This window comes from Chiloscyllium plagiosum, unplaced genomic scaffold (assembly GCF_037043375.1).
Source record: "Chiloscyllium plagiosum isolate Xiang-an unplaced genomic scaffold, Cpla_swu_hap1 HiC_scaffold_17, whole genome shotgun sequence".
Classification (NCBI taxonomy): Eukaryota; Metazoa; Chordata; class Chondrichthyes; order Orectolobiformes; family Hemiscylliidae; genus Chiloscyllium; species Chiloscyllium plagiosum.
Genome location: NW_028270155.1, coordinates 2067877 through 2087619, shown reverse-complemented (window position 1 = coordinate 2087619; position 19743 = coordinate 2067877). Strand labels below are relative to the sequence as shown.

Genomic DNA, 19743 nt, shown 5'->3' with positions numbered 1-19743 from the left:
AAGCCTACCATGGGGAACCTTATCAAATGCCTTACTAAAATCCATGTACACTACATCCACTGCTCTACCCTCATCCACATGCTTGGTCACCTCCTCAAAGAATTCACTAAGACTTGTAAGGCAAGACCTACCCCTCACAAATCCATGCTGGCTGTCCCTAATCAAGCAGTGTCTTTCCAGATACTCATAAATCCTATCCCTCAGTACCCTTTCCATTACTTTGCCTACCACCGAAGTAAGACTAACTGGCCTGTAATTCCCGGGGTTATCCCTATTCCCTTTTTTGAACAGGGGCACAACATTCGCCACTCTCCAGTTCCCTAGCACCACCCCCATTGACAGTGAAGACGAAAAGATCATTGCCAGCGGTTCTGCAATTTCCTCCTTGCTTCCCACATTATCCTAGGATATATCCCGTCAGGCCCGGGGGACTTGTCTATCCTCAAGTTTTTCAAAATGCCCAACACATCATCTTTCCTAACAAGTATCTCCTCTAGCTTACCAGTCCGTTCCATACTCTCCTCTTCAACAATACGGTCCCTCTCATTTGTAAATACTGAAGAAAAGTACTCATTCAAGACCTCTCCTATCTCTTCTGACTCAATACACAGCCTCCCACTACTGTCCTTGATCGGACCTACCCTCGTTCTTGTCATTCTCATGTTTCTCACATACGCATAAAAGGCCTTGGGGTTATCCTTGATCCTACCCGCCAAAGATTTTTCATGCCCTCTGTTAGCTCTCCTAATCCCTTTCTTCAGCTCCCTCCTGGCTATCCTGCATCCCTCCAATGCTCTGTCTGAACCTTGTTTCCTCAACCTTATGTAAGCCTCCTTCTTCCTCCTTACAAGACATTCAACCTCCCTCGTCAACCAAGGTTCCCTCACACGACCATCTCTTTCCTGCCTGACAGGTACATACATATCAAGGACACGTCGTATCTGTTCCTTGAAAAAGTTCCACATTTCAACGACATCCTTCCCTGACAGCCTATGCCCCCAATTTATGCTCCTCAGATCCTGTCTTGCAGCATCGTATTTACCCTTCCCCCAATTGTAAAACCTGCCCTGTTGCACGCACCTATCTCTGTCCATAACCAAGGTGAAAGTCACAGAATTGTGGTCACCATCACCAAAATGCTCACCCACTAACAAGCCCATCACTTGTCCCGGTTCGTTACCAAGTACCAAATCCAATATGGCCTTCCCTCTGGTCGGACAATCTACATACTGAGTTAGAAAAGCTTCCTGGACACACTGCACAAACACCGCCCCATCCAATCTACTTGATCTAAAGAGCTTCCAATCAATATTTGGAAAGTTGAAATTGCCCATGACTACTACCCTGTGGCTTCTGCACCTTTCCAAAATCTGTTTCCCAATCTGTTTCCCACACTGTGTAGTGTGTCAAAGTTTGCAAATGACCCCCAGATGCGTAGTGGAGCAAAGTGTGCAGAGGAGCATAGATAGTTTAAGTGAGTGGGCAAAGGTGTGTAGATGGAGTACAATGTTAGTAATAGTGAAGTCATCCATTTTGGTAGGAATAGCAGTAGGAAGGACTATTATTTGAATGATAAAAAAATTGCAGTATGCAATTACTTGAGAAAGGATGTTCTGGCATTAGAGGGGGTACAGAGGAGGTTCACTAGGTTGACCCCAGAGTTGAGGGGGTTGGCTTATGAGGAGAGACTGAGTAGATTGGGATTATATTCCTTGGAATTTAGAAGAATGAGGGGAAATCTTAGAAACATATAAAATTATGAAGTGAATAGATAAGATAGAAGTAGAGAGAATGTTCCCACTAGCGGGTGAAACTAGGACAAGAGGATATAGCCTCAAAATTACAGGGAGCAAACTTAGGACTGAATTGAGAAGGAACTTCTTCACCCAGAGGGTTGTGAATCTATGGAATTCTCAGCCCAGTGAAGTAGTTGATTTTACTTCAGTAAATGCTTTTAAAGCTAAGGTAGCTGATTTTTTGAACAGTAAAGGAATTAACGGTTATGGTGAGCGGGCAGGTAAGTGGCGCTGAGGCCACAAAAAGATCAGCCATGATCTTATTGAATGGCAGAGTGGGTTTTCAGGACCAGATGGCCTACTCCTATTTCTTAGGTTGTATCTAGTCTCTCCTTACACCTCAAACCCTCTAGTCACGGCAACATTCTTGGAAATCTTTTTTTGCACCCTTTCCAGTTTAATAACATCCTTCCTACAGCTACTATAACTGAATACAGTACTCCAAAAGTGGCCTCATCAATGCACTGTACAGCTGCAACACGACATGCTGACGTCTATACTCAATGCACTGAACAATGAAGCCACCTGTGGCAAATGCCGCCTTCACAACTCTGTCTACTTGTGACACTACTTTCAAGGAACTATGAACCCGCACCTGGAGGTGCCTCTGTTCAATAACACTTCCCCGGGCTCTAACATTAACTGTGAAAGTCATCGAGTCATATCCCATGGAAACAGACCCTTTAGTCCAACCAGTCCATTCTGACTATGTTCCCACCTGCCTGCGCTTGGTATATATCATGACAAACCTTTCCTATTCATGAACCCATCAAAATGTCTTTTAAACGTTATAACCGCACCTGTATCCACCACTTTCTCTGGTAGTTAATTCCACACACGCATGAAGCACTCTCTGTAAAAATGTTGCCCCTCATGTCTTTTTAAATTTTTACTCTCACCTTAAAAATGTCCCTAATTTTGAATCCTAGGGAAGAGACTCTTGTCATTCATGCCCCTCAATTTTATAAACCTCAAGAAAGTCACCCCTCAAACTCCTATGCTCCAGTGGGAAAAGTCCCAACCTATCCAATCTATTTTTAATGTCTCAAACCCTCCATTCCTGGTAACATCTGGTAATCTTTTCTGAATCCTCTCCAGTTTAATAATATCCTTCCTATGAAAGGGTTACCAGAACAACACTGATAACTCCAGAAGAGGCCTCACGAACAACCCTGTACAACGTCAGCATGATGTCCCAATTCTATACTCAAAAGTCTGAACAAAGAAGGCAAGCATGCTAAATGCCTTCTTAACCTATCTCCCTGTGACGCAAATTTGAAAGAATTATGCACCTGAACCTCCAGGAAATACCGACACCTTGGATTTTCACCTCTACTCTCAGTATCTTATTTTCTGATCTCAGGAGATTATCTTGGAGCATTTGTAGTTATCTATTCTTTACTCTGGCTATGAGTGTTCCTTTCACTTTCCCATGTGTTATCCCTTTCAAATTTATGAGGGTGACAGAAAAAAAAGTTTAGTTTAATGGATCAGCTCATAATCATCAGCTACTACACCTGCCTGTTTAGCATTTGTATCCTTTTGTCATCAACATGGGTTCTTAATACAGAATGTAGTGATTTAAAAAAATATTTTAAGATTATGAGCTCTTTGAGGGTTTCATGCATGATTTAAACTTCTAATGCTTACATCCATCTGTCAAAATCACTTTGCTTCATCCTTTCAAATTTAATGTAGGTTTTCCTAGGGTGGTTTCCTTAAAATCTGAAACCTTTGTCTATATGCCCAAAACATCAACTCATACACATGCAGTACAGCTCTTTTTATAGTATTACAATCCCTGGAAAGTTCCTCTGACAGTGAAACATACACTTCTTGTATTTGATCTGTCAACTTGCTTTGAATGGGTAACATCCAGTGTTCTTTTGACAATCTGTCTCAGTATTTTCTCAAAGGACATAAATAATGCTTCCTCAATTTTTGGGAGGGCCTCTACAAACCTAAACATTTCTGTACTCGTCTTTAGATTACAACTAGGATTCTCTCCATCACAGTCAACATCAGTATGTGATGTTATTGTTTTAAAAACTGCAGTATTTTGAGCTTATATTTGCGTTCTCTCTCTTTATCTTTGCAATTCTAATTCTCTTTCATTCCCACTTTCCATCTTCACCTCCCTCCCTTTATCCTTTTCCTGCTCTATCTTTGTCTTTTTCTTTGCTTTGGAATCCCATCTCCAGTTTCTTTATTTCAAATTGCTTTAATTTTTTTCTCATGCTTAAGTTGTTTTAATTAAATTCAACATTATCTGATTCTGATATTCTGATTACCTGAAGTATCTGGCTTCTCTTGCATTTCTGCTAAACCCAAAAGCTGTGCTATTTGGATTATATCTGCCTTCTTAGTTTCATTAGGGAATTCTACGCCCAATTTACCAATTCAATTAAACTGGCTCTTGGATCCCTTCCTGCAACTCCCCCCCAAACCTTCCCTCCCCCCCCACCATGTCTGTCAGGGACAACTCTTCTATACTAGTATGAAAATGTTTTAATATGACAGCCAAATCTTTGTTGTCGCGGTTTCAAAATAATCCCACATGAGCCCCAATCTTATGCCACAAACTACTCAGGAAGTGATACTTGACCCATAATACTACCAGATTCAATCAAATTACACAAAATCCCTGATTATCTCAGGTTTACAGAAAACACTGAGTGGATTTCTGTATTTAACAAGAAACTATCATCTATGACAAAGAAATCAATTCTAACCACTGACAAACTAAGCTGTGAATGATCAAAATATCCCTCAATTGACCACCCCAAACTGCATCTCGTAGGTTCTGAAGGAACATGTTTCAAGAGCACCATTGTCACTGTTTTAATATCTTGATAATATCTTCTCTAAAAACTTCTATGCTTCTATTATTCCTACCAGTTTACAAATCTATTTCCAACAATTTGCATTTGCTTACGCAATGAAAACGTAATGGTTTTCTATCATTACCTTTAGAAAACAGAAACTGATGTTGGCCAATCAGACCTTTGAGCTTGCTCCACCATTCAACATGATCATGGCTGATCATCCTCCTCTTTACCCTGTTCCCCTTTCGCCTCATACCCTATGATGTCATTAGTTCTAAGAACCCATATGTATCTTCTTGTAAAACAGCATGATGGAAGACAATAGCAATTGTTCAGACAGAGCCTTTGTCTCTATGTTAGTGAACCTCTGAACATCCAAATGTCCTTCTGCGTAGCCCTTTTGCTAAATTATAATAGCCTCGCACCTCTCCAGGTTCCCATCTAACCTGTTTACATGAGCCTGCACCTGTTCACCCTGCCCCACACGCCCTTTAATACCCTCTGATTTTCTCGACAGAATTAGCTTCCCTTAAATTGGTGTTCTTCAAAATGGGGGTCAGAACCCTGAGTGGGCTCACAATCTGAAACTTTGAGTTGTGAGCTCTGACAGTTATAACAGTTATCAAAAATAGAAATTGCTGGAAAAGCTTGGCAGGTCTGGCAGCATCTGTGGAGAGAAATCAGAGTTAAATTTTTTGGGTCGAGTGGCCCTTCCTCAGTTAAAGTATCCTTGGTTCTTTCAGCTTTTATAACTGCGGTGCTCATGCTCCAACAGGCATCTGCACCCACAGGAAACTCACACATCCTTGCTCTCACATCTCTTTCTATCTCGACTATCCCAGGTTCCTCAACCCAATCCTCTAGAGATCTCATTGAAGGTGAGCCTAAACTGAGGGTCATAGTGGGAAAACATATGGGAAGCACTGCCCAAAACAAAATACAAGTTTCTCGGTGGACAATTCATGCTTAGTGAGTTTCTCTCTCTCCCTTCAGTTTTCTCAAGTCCATTCCAACCTCGCTCTCTGGACTTTCAAATCAAAATTTCACTTTTCTCCTTCAAGTTCACATTTTTCAAGAATCAGAACAAAGTATTTTCCTGTTAGGGTGAAAGGAAAGGCTGGTAGGTACAGGGAATGCTGGATGACGACAGAAATTGAGGGTTAAGAAAAAGAAGGAAGCATATATCAGGTATAGACAGGATAGATCGAGTGAATCCTGAGAAGAGTATAAAGGCTGTAGGAGTATACTTAAGAGGAAAATCAGGAGGGGAAAAAGGTGACATGAGATAGCTTTGGCAAATACAGTTAAGGAGAATCCAAACGGTTTTTACAAATACATTAAGGACAAAAGTGTAACTAAGGAGAGAATACAGCCCCTCAAGGATCAGCAAGGTGGCCTTTGTGTGGAGCCGCAGGAGATGGGGGAGATACTAAACAAGTATTTTTCATTAGTGTTTACTGTGGAAAAGGACATGGAAGATATAGAATGTAGGGAAATAGATGGTGACATCTTGAAAAATGTCCATATTACAGAGGAGGAAGTGTTGGATGTCTTGAAACGCAAAAAAGTGGATAAATCCCCAGGACCTGATTAGGTGTACCCAAGAACTCTGTGGGAAGCTAGGGAAGTGATTGCTGGGCCTCTTGCTGAGATATTTGTATCATCGATAGTCACAGGTGAGGTGCCGGAGAACTGGAGGTTGGCTGATGTGGTGCCACTGTTTAAGATAGGTGGTAAGGACAAGCCAGGGAACTATAAACCAGTGAGCCTGATGTCGGTGTCGGGCAAGTTGTTGGAGGGAACTCTGAGGGACAGGATGTACATGTATTTGGAAAGGCATTAGGGATAGTCAACATGGCTTTGTGCTTGGGAAATCATGTCTCACAAACTTGATTGAGCTTTTTGAAGTAGTAACAAAGAGTATTGATGAGGGCAGAGCAGTAGATGTGATCTATATGGACTTCAGTGAGACGTTCAACAAGGTTCCCCATGGTAGACTGGTGAGCAAGGTTAGACCTCATGGAATACAGGGAGAACTCGCCATTTGGATACAGAACTGGCTCAAAGGTAGAAGACAGAGGGTGCTGGTGGAGGGTGGATTTTCAGACTGGAGGCCTGTGACCAGTGGAGTGCCACAAGGATCAGTTCTGGGTCCACTACTTTTTGTCATTTATATAAATGATTTGGATGTGAGCATAAGAGGTACAGTTAGTAAGTTTGCAGATGACACCAAAATTGGAGGTGGAGCGAAGAAGGTTACCTCAGATTACAAAGGGGAGCATCCGAAATAAAGTGGGTGAATTGGCAGCGTGGGTTGGTACCTGGGACTTCGATGTTGTGGCCATTACGGAGACAGGGATAGAGCAGGAACAGGAATGGCAGGTTCCGGGATTCAGATGTTTCAGTAAGAACACAGAAGATGGAAAAAAGGGGGGGGGAGGTGTGACATTGTTGATCAGGGACAATATTACAGTAGAAAGGATGTTTGGGGACTTGTTGGCTGAGGTTAGAAACAGGAAAGGAGAAGTTACTATGCTGGAAGTTTTCTATAGGCCTCCGAATAGTCCTCGAGATGTAGAGAAAAGGATAGCAAAGATGATTCTCGATAGGAGTGAGAGACACAGGGTAGTTGTCATGGGGGACTTCAACTGTCCAAATGTTGACTGGGATCACTACAGTATGAGTACTATAGATGGATCAGTTTTTGTCCAGTGTGTGCAGGACGGCTTCCTGATACATTATATAAACAGGCCAACAAGGGGCGAAGCCACTTTAGATTTAGTACTGGGTAATGAGCCTGGCCAGGTGTTAGATTTGGAAGTAGGTGAACACTTTGGAGACAACGATCACAATTTTGTCAAGTTTACTTTAGTGACGGAAAGGGGTAGGTGTACTCCACCGAGCAAGAGTTACAGCTGGGGGGGGAAGGGAAATTACGATGCAATTAGGAAATATTTAGGAAGTGTAGAATGGGGAAGGAAACTGCAGGGGATGAGCACATTAAGAATGTGGAGCTTATTCAAAGAAAAGCTCCTGTGTGTCCTAGATAAGTATGTACCTGTCAGGAAGGGAGGAAGATTGAGAACACGTGAGCCGTGGTTTACTAAGGAAGTGGAATCCCTGGTCAAGAAGAAGAAGAAGGCTTATGTTAGGACAAAATGTGAAAACTCAGTTAGGGCGCTTGAGGGTTACAAGTCACGAAAGACCTAAAAAGAGAGCTCAGAAGAGCCAGGAGGCGACATGAGAAGTTGTTGGTGGATAGGATCAGGGTTAGCCCTAAGACTTTCCATAGGTATGTCAGGAATAAAAGAATGACGAGAGTTAAATTAGGGCCAATCAAGGATAATAGTGGGAAGTTGTGTTTGGAGTCAGAGGAGATGGGGGAAGCACTAAATAAATATTTTTCAACAGTGTTCACTAGAGAAAATGAAAATGTTGGTGAGGAAGATACAGAGATACTTGCATGTAGACTAGAAGAGATTGAGGTTCACAAGGAAGAGGCATTAGAAATACTGCAGAGTGTGAAAATAGACAAGTCCCCTGGGCCAGATGGGATCTATCCTAGGATCCTCTGGGAAGCAAGGGAAGAGATTGCCGAGCCTTTGGTATTGATCTTCAAATCATTGTCTACAGGAATAGTGCCTGAGGACTGGAGGATAGCAAATGTGGTTCCCTTGTTCAAAAAGGGTAGTAGAGACAACCTTGGTAATTACAGACCAGTGAGTCTCACTTCAGTTGTTGGTAAAGTGTTGGAAAAGGTTATAAGAGATAGGATTTATAACCATCGAGTTTAGAATAATCTGATCAGGGACAGTCAGCACGGTTTTGTGAAGGGTAGGTCGTGCCTAACGAATCTTATTGAGCTTTTTGACCAAGTGACCAAACAGGTCGATGAGAGTAAACCGGTTGATGAGGTGTTTCTGGATTTCAGCAAGGCGTTCGATAAGGTTCCCCAAAGTAGGCTATTATACAAAATGCAGAGGAATGGGATTGTGGGAGACATAGCAGTTTGGATCAGTAATTGGCTTACTGAAAGAAAACAGAGGGTTGTAGTTGATGGAACATGTTCATCTTGGGACTGGCGGCGTATCGCAAGGGTCGGTGTTGGGTCCACTGCTGATGGTCATTTTTATAAACGACCTGGATGAGGGCTTAGAAGGGTGGGTTAGTAAATTTGCGGATGACACTAAGGTTGGTAGAGTTGTGGATAGTGATGAAGGATGTAGTAGGTTGCAGAGAGGCATAGTTAGGATGCAGAGTTGGGCTGAGAGGTGGCAAATGGAGTTTAATGTGGACAAGTGTGAGGTGATACACTTTGGACTGAGTAATTGGAATGCAAAGTACTGGGCTAATGGTAAGATTCTTGGGAGTGCAGATGAGCAGAGATATCTCGGTGTCCATGTACACCGATCCCTGAAGGTTGCCACCCAGACTGACACGGTTGTTAAGAAGGCATACAGTGTTTTGGCCGTTATTAATAGAGGGATTGAGTTCCGGAACCAGGAGGTTATGCTGCAGCTGTACAAAGCTCTGGTACGGCCACACTTGGGAGTATTGTGTACAGTTCTGGTCACCGCATTATGAGGAGGATGTGGAAGCTTTGGAAAGGGTGCAGAGGAGATTTACTAGGATGTTGCCTGGTATGGAAGGAATGTCTTATGAGGAAAGGCTGAGGGCCTTGAGAGAGAAGTAGGTTGAGAGGTGACTTAATAGAGACATACAAGATAATCAGAGGGTTAGATAGGGTGGACAGGGAGAGCCTTTTTCCAAGTATGGGGACGGCAAACACAAGGGGACACAACTTTAAAGTGAGGGGACATAGGTATAAGACAGATGTCAGAGGTAGTTTCTTTACTCAAAGAGTAGTGAGGGTATGGAATGCTTTGCCTGCATCGGTAGTAGATTCGCCAAGTTTAAGTGCATTTAAGTCGTTATTGGACAGGCATATGGAAGTACATGGAATAGTGGGATGGGCTTCAGATTAGTATGACAGGGCGGCGCAACATAGAGGGCCGAAGGGCCTGTACTATGCTGTAATGTTCTATGTTCTAGATGGGCCAATGGGCTGAGAAGTGGCAGATGGAGTTTAATTCAGATAAATCTGAGGTGCTGCATTTTGGGAAAGCAAATCTTAGCAGGACTTATACACTTAATGGTAAGGTCCGAGGGAGTGTTGCTGAACAAAGAGACCTTGGAGTGCAGGTTCATAGCTCCTTGAAAGTGGAATCGCAGGTCGATAGGATAGTGAAGAAGGCGTTTGGTATGTTTTCCTTTATTGGTCAGAGTAGTGAGTACACGAGTCGGGAGGTCACGTTGAAGCTGTACAGGACATTAGTTAGGCCACTGTTGGAATATTGTGGGCAGTTCTGGTCTCTTTCCTATCAGAAAGATGTTGTGAAACTTGAAAGGGTTCAGAAAAGATTTACAAGGATGTTGCCAGAGTTGGAGGATTTGATCTATAAGGAGAGGTTGAATAGGCTGGGACTGTTTTCCCTGGAGCGTCTGAGGTGGAGGGGTGACCTTATCGACCTTTAGAAAATCATGAGCGGTATTGATAGGATAAATAGACAGTCTATTTCCTGGGGGGGGGGGGGGGGGGCAGAACTAGAGGGCACAGGTTTAAGAGGAGAAGGGAAAGGTATAAAAGAGACCTAAGGGGCAACTTTTTCACATGTATAGAATGAGCTGCCAGAGGAAGTGGTGGAGGGTGGTACGATTGCAATCGACAATAGGTGCAGGAGTAGGCCATTCTGCCCTTCGAGCCTGCACCACATTCAATACGATCATGGCTGATTATCCTTAATCAGTATCCTGTTCCTGCCTTATCTCCATAACCCTTGATTCCACAATCCTTGAGAGCTCTATCCAACTCTTTCTTAAATGAATCCAGAGACTGGGCCTCCACTGCTCTCTGGGGCAGAGCATTCCACACAGCCACCAGTCTCTGGGTGAAGATGTTTCTCCTCATCTCTGTCCTAAATGGTCTACCCCTTATTTTTAAGCTGTGTCCTCTGGTTCGACACTCACCCATCAGCGGAAACATGTTTCTTGCCTCCAGAGTATCCAATCCTGTAATAATCTTATATGTCTCAATCAGATCCCCTCTCAGTCTTCTAAACTCAAGTGTATACAAGCCCAGTCTCTCCAGTTTTTCAGCGTAAGGTAGTCCCGCCATTCCAGGAATTGACCTCGTGAACCTACGCTGCACTCCCTCAATAGCCAGAATGTCTTTCCTCAAATTTGGAGACCAGAACTGCACACAGTACTCCAGGTGTGGTCTCACCAGGGCCCTGTACAACTGCAGAAGAACCTCTTTGCTTCTATACTCAATCTCTCTTGTTATGAAGGCCAGCATTCTATTCGCCTCCTTCACTACCTGCTGTACCTGCATGCTTACCTTCATTGACTGGTGTACAAGAACACCCAGATCTCTTTGTACTGCCCCTTTACCTAACTTGACTCCATTTAGGTAGTAATCTGCCTTTCTGTTCTTGCCACCAAAGTGGATAACCATATATTTATCCACATTAAACTGCATCTGCCATGCATCGGACCACTTACCTAACCTGTCCAGGTCACCCTGTAATCTCCTAACATCCTCCTCACATTTCACCCTGCCACCTAGCTTTGTATCATCAGCAAATTTGCTAATGTTATTACTAATACCATCTTCTATATCATTAACATATATTGTAAAAAGCTGCGGTCCCAGCATTGATCCCTGCGGTACCCAACTGGTCACTGCCTGCCATTCCTAAATGGAGCCGTTTATCACTACTCTTTGTTTCCTATCAGCCAACCAACTTTCAATCCAAGTTAGTACTTTGCCCCCAATACCATGCACCCTAATTTTGCTCACTAACCTTCTATGTGGGACTTTATCAAAAGCTTTCTGAAAGTCCAGGTACACTACATCTACCGGATCTCCCTCGTCCATCTTCAGAGTTACATCCTCAAAAAATTCAAGAAGATTAGTCAAGCATGATTTCCCCTTCATAAATCCAGGCTGCTTCTGACCTATCCTGTTACTACTATCCAGATGTGTCGTAATTTCATCCTTTATAATCGACTCCAGCATCTTTCCCACCACTGAGGTCAGACTAACTGGTCTATAATTTCCTGCTTTCTCTCTCCCAGCTTTCTTAAAAAGTGGCACAACATTAGCCACCCTCCAATCTGCAGGAACTGATCCCGAATCTATTGAACTCTGGAAAATAATCACCAACACATCCACGATTCCTCGAGCCACCTCCTTCAGTACCCTGGGATGTAGACCATCAGGTCCCGGGGACTTATCAACCTTCAGACCTAACAGTCTCTCCAACACCAATTTGCAACATTTGAAAGGCAACTGGATGGGTAAATGAATAGGAAGGGTTTGGAGAGATATGAGCCAGGAGTTGGCAGGTGGGACTAGATTGGGTTGACATATCTGGTTGGCATGGACAAGTTGGACCAAAGGGTCTGTTTCCGTGCTGTACATTTCTATAGCTCTAAGTGTTATGGTGGAGGAGGCCATTCAGCATTTCATGTCTGTACCAGCTTACTAAATGAGCATCGCGACTCAACTTTCTCATTTGTTTTCCTTTTCTATTTCATGCTGATTCACCTGGAACTGAATTCTAGGACAAGATGAGCACTGTAGATGCTGGAGATCAGAGTTGAGTGTGGGGTGCTGGAAAAGCACAGCACGTCAGGCAGCATCGGAGCAGCAGGAGAATTGACATTTCGGGCATAAGCCCTTCATCAGGAACTGATTTATAGCCAATTTAAATTGTGGTCTATCTGGGTTAGACTCTTCCCTTACCAATCTCTGATACAGTATTCTAACCTTAACCATATTTGCATTCCTAGCTCTTGCTTTTAAATCTAACCCTAACTTCTCTGCTATTAACTGGTTAATTTTTGCAAATCCCTCAGGTTGTAGTAACTGACAAAGCTATTTTCATATCCATATAAGAGTGGTATAATTCACTAAAAATCTGAACGAGCTTAACCTCAGGAAGTCCCAGTATTCCTACCTGTATTTAAAATTCTGCACAAACACAAAACTGGTTTATGATCCAGGACCAGATTGAGCATCACTTTCCTATTTTCCTAAGTACCACCAGCTCTGAGGAAAGGTCACTTAACCTGAAACGTTAACTCTGATTTCTCGCCACACGTGCCACGCCTGCTGAGCTTTTCCAGCAATTTCTGTTTTTGTTTCTGATTTACAGCATCCACGATTCTTTCCATTTAAAATTTTTTTTGATAGGTTGACAATGTTTGAGATCAAGAGGATTTATTGGAAGAATTGAGTCACAAGATTTCATGGCTTTGAACAAACAAAAATAAACTTTACTACACAGCATTTGAGCAGTAACACGTTCTACAACACACAGGGAACCGGGGAAAGGTCTCTACTGGGTCCAGTCATACCTGGCACAGAAGTGGTTCTGGTTATTGGAGGTCAGTCACCTCAGCTCCAGGAGTTCCTCAGGGTCATGTCCTAGGCTCAACCATCTTCACCTGCTTCATCAATGACCTCTCCTTCATCATAAGGTCAGGAATGGAGATGTTTGCTGATAATGGCCATGAATCCATTGCTGGTTGTCAGAAAATAATCTGTGTGGTTCACTACAGTCCTTTAGGGAGGGAAACTGCCATCCTTGCCTGTTCTGGTCTACATGTGACACCAGACCCACTGCAATATGGTTGACTCTTAACTGCCCTCTGGGCAAGTAGAGATGGGCAACAAATGCTGACCTGGTCAGCGACACTCACATTGCATGAATGAATGGCACAATGTTCAGCATCATTCACTTCGCCTCAGATACTGAAACACTCCATGTTTGAAAGCAGCAAGACTTGGTAAACCAGATTCTGGATTAGTGGTGCGAGAAAAGCACAGCAGAACAGGCAGCATCCGAGGAGCAGTAAAATCGACGTTTTGGGCAAAAGCCCTTCGTCAGGAATACAGGCAGAGTGCCTGAAGAGTGGAGAGATAAGAGAGAGGAGGGTGGGGGTGGGGTGAAAGTAGCATAGAGTACAATAGGTGAGTGGGGGAGGGAATGAAGGTGATAGGTCAGGGAGGAGGGTGGAGTGGATAGGTGGAAAAGACTTGGACAATATCCAGGCTTGGGCTGAAAACTGGCAAGTAACATTCGCGCCATGCAAATGCCAAGCAATGACCATGTCCAGTAAAAGAAAATGTCACCATCGCTTCTTGACATAACAGTGACATGACCATCACTGAATCCCCCACTATTAGCATTCTGGGTGTTACCACTGACCAGAACCACAACTGGAATTGCCATATAAACGATGGTTACAAAAGCAGGTAGAGGCTACCAATCCTGCAGCAGGTCAGTCACATCCTGGCTCCCGAAAACCTGTCCATCATCTACAAGGCTTAAGTCAGAGTGTGATGGAATACTCTCCACTTGCTTGGATTAGTGCAGCTCCAACAACACTCAAGAAGCCTTACATCATTCAAGACAAAGCAGCCCACTTGATTGGCACCACATCCACAAACATTTCTGCAGAAACTTGATGTCTGTGTCAATATGTGTGATCTTCTCCACTCTAAGCTAGCAATATGTGGTGTTGATGGTAGCCATAATGTGAAGTGCCGGTGCCTTCGACATAGATACCAATCGACACCACAAACTGCTGGATCAAAGTGGAGAAGATCGCACATATCGACATAGACATCAAGTTTCTGCAGGGATGCAAGAAAGCACAGAAGATCCCAAAAGGATTACAGATCACAAACCTACTCAAGTTGACGTAGACTACACTGAGAGACTCTGCTGTCACACCTCCTGCACTTCTCAATCATCTCGTACATTAGTTTGACAGCAAACACTGCAATCTTGAAATCGAGGTACAGTTCATATTCTCAGCTTGGCACTCAAGCTAGCTGGCCAGCTATGAGACACACTAGGCGATGGAATTATGCCACTTACAAGCACACCAACGTCAGGAAATATGAGGAACTTGGTATTACCATCAGCAGTAACCAAGCTATCCCCAGTACCATGGTTGAAACCAGTACCTTCACAGGAAAGTCCATCATCAACTTGTCTGACCACATTCTTCAACTGGATGAAATCAAAGCTCTCAGCTGACGGCTCAATTTTTGCCCAACTACCAAAATGGACCTCATTGGTCTCGCAGCAGACACAGAGGAATTCATCAGATGGATGAGATTTTGGGGATTCTTCCACAAACCCCAATATGTCAGCAGCAAGCCTAAAGATACAGCCAATAAATCAGAACAGTCAACAGAGAGATTCACAGTGATAAAAGATGAGTCGAATTGGACCCCTCTGGAAGGCCTCTAACAGAGGCTTGACATCTATGCTCAAGCTATCTGGAAATGTGTCAATGAGAGATTCATCAGCCGCACTCACAAGATAGCCAAGTACATCACCCAAGTACACTGCAACATCATCCACACTCAAGACCAATCACAACGTCATCATCAAACTAGCAAAGGAGGAGGAGCCATTGTCATACGGAATAGAATGGACTACTGCAAAGATGCGTGCTGATAACGAACAACCAGAAACGCTCTAGACAAGTACTGCTGATCCAACCAAAGAACACACTTGTCAACGCAACGGACTGATTAAGACCTTTGATCCAAACCTTCAGATTATCTGGTGCACCCTCATCCTGCGTTCTTCTTGCATAGGAAACTTCTCCTGCCTTCTGAAGATACACAAAGCCAACAGACCCTGATATCCCATCATATCAGGAAACGGGACCTTGCGTGAGAACATCTCTGGCTGTGTCGAGGGTATCTTGAAACCCATAGTACAAGGAACCCCCAACTTCTGTCGTGACATTACAGATTTTTTACAGAAACTCTGCACCCATGGACAAGTCGAACCAGGAACATTCCTCATCAAAATGGACATTTCGACACTCTACACCAGCATACCCAATGATGATGGCATCACTGCAACAGTCTCAGTACTCAACACCAACAACTGCCAATTTCCAGACGCCATCCTACAACTCATTTGCTTCATTGTTGACCACAACATCTTCACCTTCGACAACCTGCCCTTCATCCAGTCACACAGAACAGCCATGGGGACCAAATGTGTTTCCCAATACGCCAACATTTTCACGCATTCGTTCAAGCAAGACTTCTTTGCTGCATAGGACCCCCAACCAATGTTATACATCAGATATGCCAACAACATTTTCTTCCTTTGGATTCATAGCGAGGAATCACTGAAACAACGAGATAAACAAGTTTCAGCCCACCGTCAGACTTACCATGGACTACTCTTCTGAATCAGTCTCAGTTTTGAACACACACGTCAGCCGAGAATGGACACCTCAGTATTTCACTCTACTGCAAGCCCATGGATAACCTCACAATGCTTCACTTCTCCAGCTTCCACTCTAAACACCCTTAAAGATGTCATCCCCTATGGACAAGCCCTGTGCATACACAGGATCTACTCCGATGAGGAGGAATGCGATGGACACTGGAAGACATCCTCATAAGAACGGGATATAATGCTTAGTTCCAATATGTCACAGCAAAAAGTCACAACAAACCTGTCAAAAGACACGTGACCTGACCAACAGAGACCAACGACAACAACAGATGTATGGATACCATACAACTGTTGCCAGGCAGGAGCGTTCCCTCCAGTCAGGAACATTCCCTCCCAGTCGGGATACACTTCAGGAGTCAAGGACATTCAGTCTCCAATCTTCGGGTAAGTGTCCTCCAAGGCGGCCTTCAAGGTACACAACAATGCAGAACTGCTGAGCAGAAACTATTGGCCAAGTTTCGTACCCATGAAGACTGCCTCAACCGTGATCTTGGGTTCACGTCGTGCTACATGAAATTCCACTGTACTGTTCTGCGCTTATAAAATCTTCCTTACTGTTCTATTTTGATACCATCACCATGATTACTTGTTATGATCTCTTCACCTTCATTAGTTTGTACAGTTTTGGATTGTGTGTTACTTTGGTTAGACTTTTGTTATGTGAACCTTATACTTATCATGTTATTCCAACCATTTGGTTTGTTTCCAGCACCATCTTATTTTTGAACTTTTGTAATGAGCTCTCTGCCTCAAATAATTGGATCATGGGTCATACCTTTACTTGCTATTCAGCTGTTGACACTTTACTCACACCATCTGACACTTTCCATCAACTGAAAAGACTTGTTATTCCACCTGCAGACACTCCACTCACACCATGTGCACTATCTTTTGACACTCTTAATTACCTGGAATTATCTTGCAATGATCTCTGTGCCTGTGTGCATCCGTCCATTTCACCTTATAAAGTAGCAGCACTTATGATTTCATATAAACCTGTTGGACTTTAAGCTGGTGTTGTGCAATTTCTGACTTTGTCCACCCCAATTCAACACCAGCAGCTCTATATCACTGTTCCCAATCAGAGGCAGCACACCAAATTAGTTCACATTTACACTTTAAAGCTCACTGCATTCTAGGTTCAAACCTATTTGTTCATATTTTCATGTAATACATGGGATATGAAGAGAAAATGACTTATTTTGTTTTACAGGAGGAACATCACTATCTATTTTATTAAAAGTGTGTGAGGAGTGAGAATTAAAGGGTCGCTGAAGTTAAGTTTTATACCTATGGTATCCTTGGTACAGGAATGAAAATAATTATATTGAATAAAACAAGGTACATGATATTTTAACATCATGAAAATTATAATAGATCTCTGAAAATATGAACAATGTTGTACTGAGAAAATATGATAATCTGTTTACCTTTTTGCTGAGAGAGCAGGGGCATCTCCACTTCCACCAACACTAGGTGCTACCCCTTTGGCCTTTGTAACGGCAGCATCTTTCGCTCGGGATGGTGATGGAGTTGGGGAGGGTGAGGATGAGAATGACCGGGACCTGAGGAAATCATACCATTCAATGAGTTGCATCATAAGCTGAATGCAGTTTTCTACAATTCCCTCCCCAATAAGATTGTTTGAATTCCACACTCAATCTTTCATTAAAGAGGGCAATAAACAAATAAGGCTTGAGTACTCAATCATCAGAAGAGATTTCACAGACTTATTCAACTCATTCTCAACTAATGACTTCAAAATGGATCAGAAATACTTATTTTAAATCAAAAATACAAAGAAATATACACACTTGAAATGGATTATTACGCCTGAAAACACTGGTGGTCAACTGCAACGTTGGAGTGATTAAGATTACTGAATTAAACATATTATCTTTCTCATAATAATTTGTCAAATTAACTTTGTTCTGTGAAGAGAAAGAGCTATTTATTATGCATTGCTGATCTGGCTCTTCGTGGTGTTATTTCTAGTTCCTTACAATAAATTTCATTATGGTCACCTCCACCCTATCACAACTTGAGAAACCAAGCCTTTTTTGCTCCACTGATAAAAATTGCAACATGTAGCAACAAATCGAGCAGATGTCTCCATTACATGCAACAGGCCCGATTGTCAACTGTGCCCAGGAGTCTCTTCAACATCTTTGCCAACTTTCAAAACTGCCTGCCCAAACCAATTCAGTTACTAATGCAAAAAAAGAGTCATGTAATTATGCTGGTAGCATTTCAGCCCTTTATCCCCAAAGAACTTTGCATGTTGTGTTAAGAGTTATATTCGATGATGCCTCACTATTAAACAGCTGGTAGGAATTTTGCTTTTCATTACGTAGAGTCTCAAAGTATGTTTTCTTCAAGATTGATTTGGTGGGGAAGGCAATTTGGTACATTCAAAAGAACCTTAAAAAGCCTATTGTAATAATCAATTGGTTCAAAATTTCTTTTTGAGTTCACTGCTCAATTAGGAGTTGGAGTAGGCAATTCAGCCCTTCAAGCCTGCTTCACCATTTAACTTGATCATAGCTGATCTAATCCTAGTTTCAACTCCACTTTGCTGCCTGCTCCCCACAGCCCTTTATTCTACTTTTCATCAGAAACATATCTATTTCTTTCTTGAACCTATTGATTGATTTTGCCTTGCCTGCACTCTGGGCAGTTCCAGATTCACAATCCTCTGAAAGTAGTAGTTTCTCCTCATCATAGTCTTGAACCTATCTCCTCTCAATCTATATCTATGACCTCTTGTTTGAGACTGCCCCAAAGGGGGAAAAGCTGTTCAACGTTCACTTTACCAATCCCCATTAGCATTTTAGAAACCTCAATCAGATCTCCCTCATTCTTCTGAACTCTAACGAGTACAGACCCAGGTTATTCAACTGCTCCTCGTACAACAGCCCTTTTCTTTCCTGGAATCAATCCAGTGAACTTCCTCTGCACTGTCTCCAGTACCACCACATTTTTCCTCAAGCAACAAGACTAAAACTGGACACAATAGACCAGGTGTGGTCTCATCAACACCTTATATAATTGTAACAATATTTCTTTCAATATTGTCGCACAGCATGGTAACAGACCCTGTAGTCCAACTGGTCCATGCTGACCAAGTCCTTTTGCAAGAAATGCTAAGGTTCCATTTGCCTTTCTCAATATATGCTGCACTTGAATCGGCACTTTCTGCAATTCATGTTCAAGAACACCCAGATCCCTGTGAATAGATGCACTTTGAATCTTCCAATTTAAATAATTTGCTCTTTTATTTTCTGGCCAAAATGGACAACTTCGCACTTATCCACATTAAACTCCATCTGCCAGACTCAGGGCCATTCTCCAAGCCTATCAATATCCACCGGGAAATCTTTATCCCCTCATTACAGATTGCTTTCCCACTATTTTAGTTTCATCTGTGAATATTGCTCTGTTACACAATCCCAGCTGGCTAATTATTTATATAGACTGTAAACAGCAGAGGTCCAAGAACTAAACTTTGTGACACACCACTAGTTACAGTTCGCCAACCAGAGAAGGACCCATTTATCCCAACAGTTAGCTTTCTATCAATCTGCCAATCCACTGACCAAGCCAATACTCCTCACTTAACCCCCTTCTAGATCAGAAGGCATCTAACCTTCTAGATTAGACTTTAGTGCAGCACCTTGTCAAATGCTTTGTAGAATTCTAAATATATCACATCCACCGGATCCCCAATACCCACTGGATCTCAATGTCCAATCTGCCTTCCAGCAAGATGTCAGTAGAGTA

At 42.8% G+C, this 19743-nt stretch overlaps 1 protein-coding gene across 9 annotated transcripts in view; it reads right to left on the bottom strand.

Annotated features, from left to right (window-relative positions):
• The window catches only part of zc3h18 (zinc finger CCCH-type containing 18), a 248786-nt gene that overhangs the window by 59890 nt on the left and 169153 nt on the right, over positions 1–19743 (bottom strand). For all 9 annotated transcript variants that reach the window (XR_015759908.1, XM_087995663.1, XM_087995669.1 and 6 more), the window contains one exon: positions 17394–17528. Coding sequence is in view for 8 of the 9 variants with exons in the window: in XM_087995663.1 (XP_087851789.1) it covers positions 17394–17528 (135 nt within the window). In the remaining variant the exon portion in view is untranslated. The remainder of the gene's footprint in view (positions 1–17393; positions 17529–19743) is intronic.